Here is a 7500-nt window from a genome sequence, read left to right as displayed (position 1 = left end):
GGAAGTTGTCGTGGACGGTGAGGGAGCGGCGGATCTTGATGCTCTTGCGGCGCGTGATCTTGAAGTAGAGCGAGCAGTTGAGCACCCACAGGGCCACGAGCGGCAGGAGGTAGAGCACCACGGACACGGTGAGAACGAAGGTGAAGTTCATGTCGTAAGGCAGCTCGCAGCGGGGAGGGCCTCCCCCGCCTTCCCAGAGCGACGACGTCGTCCCCACAGATCCTGATCCTGATCCTGACGCCGACCCGACCTCATGCTGATGGAAGTAGTGGTGCTGTTGCTGCTGCTGTTTCTGCTGTTGAATCAGCAGCAGCGTCGTGACCCCTGGCTGAGTTAGCACCACCCCGTCCTCCCGCGTAACGTCACCACCACCCTCCACCACCCTGCCCCCATCTCCCTCCTCCCCCCTGGCCAAGTCACCCATGTTATACTCTGACGCCGACATCCGTGTTGGCCTCGCCGTCGACGACGACAAAAACTGCCAAGGAGACAGCGATGACGACGACGACGACACGCGGTGCAACCCTGACGATGACAACGATGATGACTTCTTCGACTTCTGGGCCTCCGCGAACGCTACGCCTTCGACGCTGCTGCTGCTGCTGCTGCTGCTGCTGCTGGCGTCATGGGTGACGTCACCACCGCCACCGATGACGTAGTCCCAGAAGAGCACGGGCGGCACGTGCAGGGCGAAGGCGACGACCCAGACCACGAGGACGGCGAGGGCAGCGAGGCGCTTGCTCTGGCGCACGCGGTAGGAGAAAGGGTAGTGGATGGACCACCAGCGGTCGGCGGTGATGAGCAGGACGCTGAGCAGGGACACGTACAGCAGGGAGCCTCGCGCCGTCTGGTACACGTGACACGGCGCGCCCTGCAGCGCCCAGCGGCTCTCCACCTGCAACAAACCAGGGGCCGTATTCAAGACAAAATTCTTTTTGCCTTCAGGCAAGCTAACTACCTTTGACATGGTACTGATCCGCGGGTACAGTTTATCTTGAAGGCTCAGTCACTTTCATATTCAAGACACGCGCCACAGGTGCGTGCAGGCAGCTAACCCATCGTCTGGAATTAAAAATCCCGTTGATTTCCTTTCTGTGCATGCTCTCAGTTTTACTTCTCACTGTTCAGAGCACTGTCGAGAGTTTCAGTTTCAGTACCTCAAGGAGGCGCCACTGCGTTCGGACAAATCCATATACGCTACACCACATCTGCCAAGCAGATGCCTGACCAGCAGCGTGACCCAACGCGCTTTGTCAGGCCTTGAGAAGATTGTCGAGAGCGTTAGTAAAAATACGTGCTATCCGCAAAGCACGCCTGTTTTCCCTCGAAAAACAATGCTACGAAGGGATCCGCCATATTTATCTCTGCTTCGTGGGCAGTCACCCTTGGAAGATAGTATGGAGGCTGTACACACACTTTCGTCGAGAGCATTTCGTGGCTTGTAGAGCGATGAAAAAAAAAGGTCATATGACGTCATAGGCAGCCCACCAACGTACGTAACTTTTCTGGGTGTGCACTGCCATTCTTTGGACAACTTTTCGGCAGAGTTCGATCACATCATCAGGCGATTTCCACTACGATATTTTAGCATTTCCGTGACCAAGAAAAACTGGCAATGGAGATACGCATGCGCAGGCGGTTGTCGCTAAAAATAACCGGGGAGTCCCGACTAAATGTTCCCGACGAAAGAGATTTGTTGATATTGCATGTTCACGTCCATTTCATTTATGTGCCCCCTCCCCCCTTTATCAAATTTTACAATTGTTCTTGTTTTTGTTCTTACTCCTCTCTCTCTCTCTCTCTCTCTCTCTCTCTCTCTCTCTCTCTCTCTCTCTCTATTTTTTTTTTAATTTAATTTAATTTTTAATTATTTTTAAAAATTTATTTATTTATTTATTTTTCTCAAGGCCTGACTAAGCGCGTTGGGTCACGCTGCTGGTCTGGCATCTGCTTGGCAGATGTGGTGTAGCGTATGTGGATTTGTCCGAATGCAGTGACGCCTCCCTGAGCTACTGAAACTGAAACTCCCTCTCCCTCTCTCTCTCTCTCTCTCTCTCTCAGTCTTTCTCTCCCTCTCTTTAGTGAGTGAGTGAGTGAGTGGGTGAGTGAGTGAGTGGGTGAGTGAGTGAGTGGGTGAGTGAGTGGGTGAGTGAGAGGAGGTGGGGTGTGGGGGAAATCATCAGTTAGTGAATCGATGATGAAGCCATTGGTCTACCGGTCGGTCTCTCAACGAAATGGCAAAACAATACAAAGAAAAAAAAAACTTTTATGAACGAGGATTGAACACAATAATAATACATATTGTTTTCTTCCACGAAGTGGCAAAGGCAAAAAACAAAGGCAAAAATCCTTATTAACGAGCGTTTTAACATGATAGCAACCCTCATCCACAAAGGAGCACAGTAAAAAGAAAAAAGAAAAGTTATCCCTCCTCAACAGGGACTCGTCCGTATCTGACGAGGCAATTGCACCCCTCTCACAGCTACCAATCAATGACTCGCAAGCTGCTCCTCCCACCAAGGTCGAGACCCAGAAGGCTCTGAAGCTGCCAACGTCAGGAAAAGCACCAGGAGCGGATGGAATCCAGTCTGACATCTATTAGTATGGAGGCGAGGTGCTGACAGACAAGCTGACCGCCCTGTTCCAGTCTATCTTGGAGAGAGGGGAGGTCCCCCAGGATTTCAAGGATGCTTCTATTGTCCACATTTACAAACGGAAGGGAGACAAAACATCCTGCGATAACCACCGTGGAATCTCTCTCCTCTGCATCGTCGGCAAGATCTTCGCCCGCATCATACTGAACAGACTGGTTGACCATGTCTCCAACACAGTCATCACTGAAGCACAGTGCGGCTTCTGCTCAGGCAGGGGAACATGTGACATGGTGTTTGCCGTACGCCAGATGCAAGAGAAGTGCCGTGAGCAGAACAAGGAGCTCCACATGGCCTTTGTAGACCTGACAAAGGCCTTCGACACGGTGAACCGCCATGGTCTGTGGAAGATCCTCCTAAAGTTCGGCTGCCCAGAGAGCCTAATCCATCTGATTGCGTCTTTCAACGATGGCATGCAGGCGAGAGTACAGGAAAATACTGACATGTCGGATCCGTTCCCTGTGGTAAATGGAGTGAAGCAGGGCTGCGTCTTGGCACCCACACTGTTCTCTATTCTCTTTTGAGCTGTTGTGCTGACCACCTTGTTGTACTGCTGTGAAACATGGACGACGTATCGCCGTCACATTCAACAACTTGAGCAGTTTCACCAGAGATGCCTACGAAAGATCCTCGGCATAAAGTGACAAGACAGGGTCTCCAACCTCCAGGTCCTAGAGAGGAGCGGCCTGCCCAGCATCGAAAGCCTGTCTGATCCAGTGCCAGCTACGCTGGACAGGACACGTTGTCCGCATGACAGACAGCAGGATCCCGAAGATGCTTTCGTATGGCCAGCTGAAGGAAGGCCACCGTGAACTTGGAAGACCCTGCAAACGCTTCAAGGATACCTTGAAGACAAACCTCAAAGCCTGTGATATAGACATCGCTTCGTGGGGAAACTGATGCCCTTGACCGCTGTCGCTGGAGGATGCTGTGCTCTAGTGGCATAAAGACGTTTGAAAACAAGAGAACGCTGGCCATTAAGGAGAAGCGTGAGCGAAGGAAGCAGGGCTCAACTTCTGGAGACGTTTTCCCTTGCAACACCTGTGGGATGTGCTGCGCATCCAGAATCTCTTCTCCCATATGAGGACACACACCGACAGATAAGCGACAGATAAAATGTTTGCGTCAAGGCCATTCACCCATGCATCATCCCATCACACACACACACACACACACACACACACACACACACACACACACACACACACACACACACACACACACACACACACATCCGTCAGGGAATTATAAAATACTTGATTACACTGTCAAGTCCAGCTGACATTTTCCATTTCCCGAACGAATGCCGAACGATGAACTGGACATCAGAAAACAAAAGGCTTAGAATCACTGGTCTGGGTGCATAATTTAGTTCTTGTTTCATCACCCATTAAATGATTCTTTCCAGGCCAAAGTAGAACAGGCTTACAACATTGCACAAAGATTCCTTTATTCAGAAACGAAAGTTTTCAGCTAATGAATTTTATATTTTGACTATATGTATACAGACACAAATAATCTTCATCAACAAAAAGAATATGGTCTTTTTTCTCAACATCATCGCATCATCAATAGATCCATCGGACAACCTAGGAACCAACGACAAGCCTTTGGCTCTTGACACCAAACAAACATGGTTTTGCTCAGTTCAGTTCAGTTCAGTTCAGTTCAGTTTTTCAAGGACGCGTCACTGCGTTCGGAACAATCCACATCTGCTGAGCAAATGCTTGACCAGCAGCGTAAGTAACCCAACGTTCTAGGTCAGGCCTTGAGGGAAAAAAAATATATCTAAAACAACGTATACTTTTCATTAATTTCAATAAATATCAATTGATTGATTGATCATAGATAGATGGATAGATGGTTATTTAAGTGAATAATTATTTAATAAATGTGTAACGAAAGAAAAACAGATAGAAGCAACATTGCACGTGGAAAATGATGCAGCAAGCTAACGTGCAGAGAACAGCTCGGATAACGTCCCCTGCAGCGTTAGCAAGAAAAGAACAGGGAAGATTGATTACGTGCAGATGATTTTCCAGAATAATCCATCTTCCACAGAAAGCTGGGCTTGAGAATGGTCTTCATTCATCATTCGCCTTGTTGGCTCAAAATGCGTGTGTGAGTCTCTCTGTTTCTCTGTCTCTATCTCTATCTCTCTCTTTATTTGTGGGTGGATGGTTGTGTGTGTGTATGTGCGTGCGTGCGTGTGTGTGCGTGCGTGAGTGGGTGGGTGGGGACTTGGGGTTTACATATAAATATATGAGTGCCTGTATGTGCGTGCATGTATGTCTCTTTCTGCCAATATGTCTGTCCGTCTCTCCCTCCCTCTTTTTCTGTCTGTCTGTCTGTCTATTTGTGCGTCTGTCTGTCTGTCTGTCTGTCTCTCCACAAATACACACACACACACACACACACACACACACAAACACACACACACACACACACACACACACACACACACACATGTCAGTCTTTCTGTGTGCGTGCGCACGTGCGTGTGTGTCACGTGTGTGCTTATGTCTGTGCCTATGACTCTTGCATTCGTTTGCTCTGTCTCCCCTTCCCTTCTGGTATCACTCTACCCATCATTCGTAAGTTAGTAAATGAATAAGGAAGAAAGGAAGGAAAAGAAGGAAAGGAAGGAAGAAAGTACGGATAAAAGAAAAGAAGGAACACACAGATAATTGCCAACCAACCAACCAACCAACCAACCAACACACCCACTAACTCATCAACGAACTGACCAAATGCCAACCTTCCTACCTACGTACTGGTCTTCCTACCCACTTACCAACCAACCTACCTACCTACCTTCCTACCTGATGACTGACTGACTAACCAACCAACCAACCAATCAACCAACTAACTAACTAAATAATTAACTAACCCTAATCCCTGAGTATAGTAACAAACTAACAAAAATGGAGAAACATGACAAAAACAACACTGTGCTTTCCAGACAAAGCAATTAAAAACACATGAATAACAGGAAGACGCTGAGGCAACAGACAGATGTTAACATGATACTGAGGAGGGCTTCACTTTTTGTTGTTGTCCTCCTCATGCTATCAAATTGTTGTTGTCGTTGTTGTTGTTGTTGTTCTTCTTCTTCTTCGACGTCCCTGTTTTGTTGTCGTTGTTGTTGTTGTTTTTGTTGGTGGCGATGGTGTTGTAATTGTTGTTGTTATTATTGTGTTGTCGTTATTCTTCTTCTTCTTGTCCGTATTATTATTGTTGTTGTTGTTGGACGTGGTGGTGGTGGTGGTGGTGGTGGTCTTCTTCTTCTTCTTGTCCGTTTTGTTGTTGTTGTTGTTGTTGTTGTCGTTGTTGTTGTTGTTGGTGGTGGTGGTGGTCTTCTTCTTCTTCATCATCATCATCTTCTTCTTCTTCATCATCATCTTCTTCTTCTTCATCATCATCATCTTCTTCTTCTTCTTCATCATCATCTTCTTCTTCTTCTTCATCATCATCATCTTCTTCTTCTTCTCTATTTCCTTCTCCTCTTCCTGAACCTCTTCCTCCTCCTCCTCCTCATCATCATCATTATCACCATCTTCTTCTTCTCCTCCCCCTGCCCCTACTATCCTACTCATCCTCCCCTACTCCTCCGCCTCCTCTACTTCCACCTTCTTCCTCCTCGTCCTCCTCTTCTTTTTCTTCTTCTTCTTCTTCCCTTCACCTTGCTCATCCTCCTTCTTCATCTCACTTTTCTTCCTCCTCGAGAAGCTCACACTTCACCACAACAAATCAAATCGGAAATGCCTTTCACAGCAGTATCCATCGCGTGAAACGTCGAAACAAGATGACAACTACAATATTAGTCTTCGGTGGGTGATCCAGCCAATTTATCTTTATGGCTTCTTCAGAATCTCTACCTCAATCAAATAAAAGAAAAAAAAAGAGAAACAAAGAAAAGAAATAAATAAAGAAAAAAAAGATGATGATGTGATTAGTGTATGTAGGTTGGGGGTACGAGGTGGTGGTGGTTCGGGAATGATGTACGGGAAGGAAGTTGGGTTTGTGTGGGGTGGGGGGGGGGAGGCCGGTGGGGATGGGGCGGGGGGGCGAGGGGGGTGGAGGGGGGGAAGGGGGAGCGAGGTTACAAACCTGACGCGTCTATCAGGACGAACACAAAGATAGCGAGACGATGTGTCGGTTTTCGGTGATCGGGGAATTTCATCTTTATGACTTCATTTTTAAGAGACCTCAGTCTCCTCCCGCATAATCAGAAAGCGCCTGTTCTCATGCCTCACACTTGGTCATGAAAACGTCAGCGTTGTCTGTCCTGTCTGACTGTCTGCCTGTCTGTCTGGCTGGCTGGCTGTCGGTCTGTCTGTCTCTGACATGAAACATACCCCAACCATTCACCCGTCCTTGACCTCAAGGTCCTTGACTTTGCAGATGATGATAGAGAAAAAAAATGAATGAAGGGGGGAAAGGAGAAGAAGAAGAAGAAGAAGTAGAAGAGCAGCACTGACGAAAAGAGAACATGAACAAAGACAACAAGATGAAGGAAGAAGAAGATGATGACGACAACATCGACGCCAACAACAACGACGAAACAGAGGAAGAAGAAGAAGGAAATGGAGGAGGAGGACGACGAGGAGGAGGAGAAACACAAGAATAAGGAAAAGGAGGAGGAGGAGGAGGAAGAGAAAGTGAAACAGAAGAAGTAGAGGAAGAGCAGCAGCAGTACTAACAACGACAAGAAAAACAAGAAGAAGAAGAAGAAAAACCGCAACAACAACAACAACAAGACAGCAAAATGATGTAAGAAGAGGAACAAGGCGACAGTGACTTCGACGACGACAATGACGACGACGACGAAGATGGAGAAGAGATTCAG

General features: G+C 47.6%; 1 protein-coding gene across 1 annotated transcript in view; it reads right to left on the bottom strand.

Moving 5' to 3' along the window:
* Positions 1-7500, bottom strand: part of LOC143285863 (uncharacterized) — a 44970-nt gene that overhangs the window by 6482 nt on the left and 30988 nt on the right. Inside the window, exon 2 of the mRNA XM_076593301.1 lies at positions 1-895. This exon is cut by the window's left edge and continues 554 nt beyond it. Coding sequence (XP_076449416.1) covers positions 1-895 — 895 coding nt within the window. The remainder of the gene's footprint in view (positions 896-7500) is intronic.

Source organism: Babylonia areolata, chromosome 9 (genome assembly GCF_041734735.1).
Source record: "Babylonia areolata isolate BAREFJ2019XMU chromosome 9, ASM4173473v1, whole genome shotgun sequence".
Classification (NCBI taxonomy): Eukaryota; Metazoa; Mollusca; class Gastropoda; order Neogastropoda; family Buccinidae; genus Babylonia; species Babylonia areolata.
This window is presented reverse-complemented; position numbering and strand designations above follow the sequence as displayed.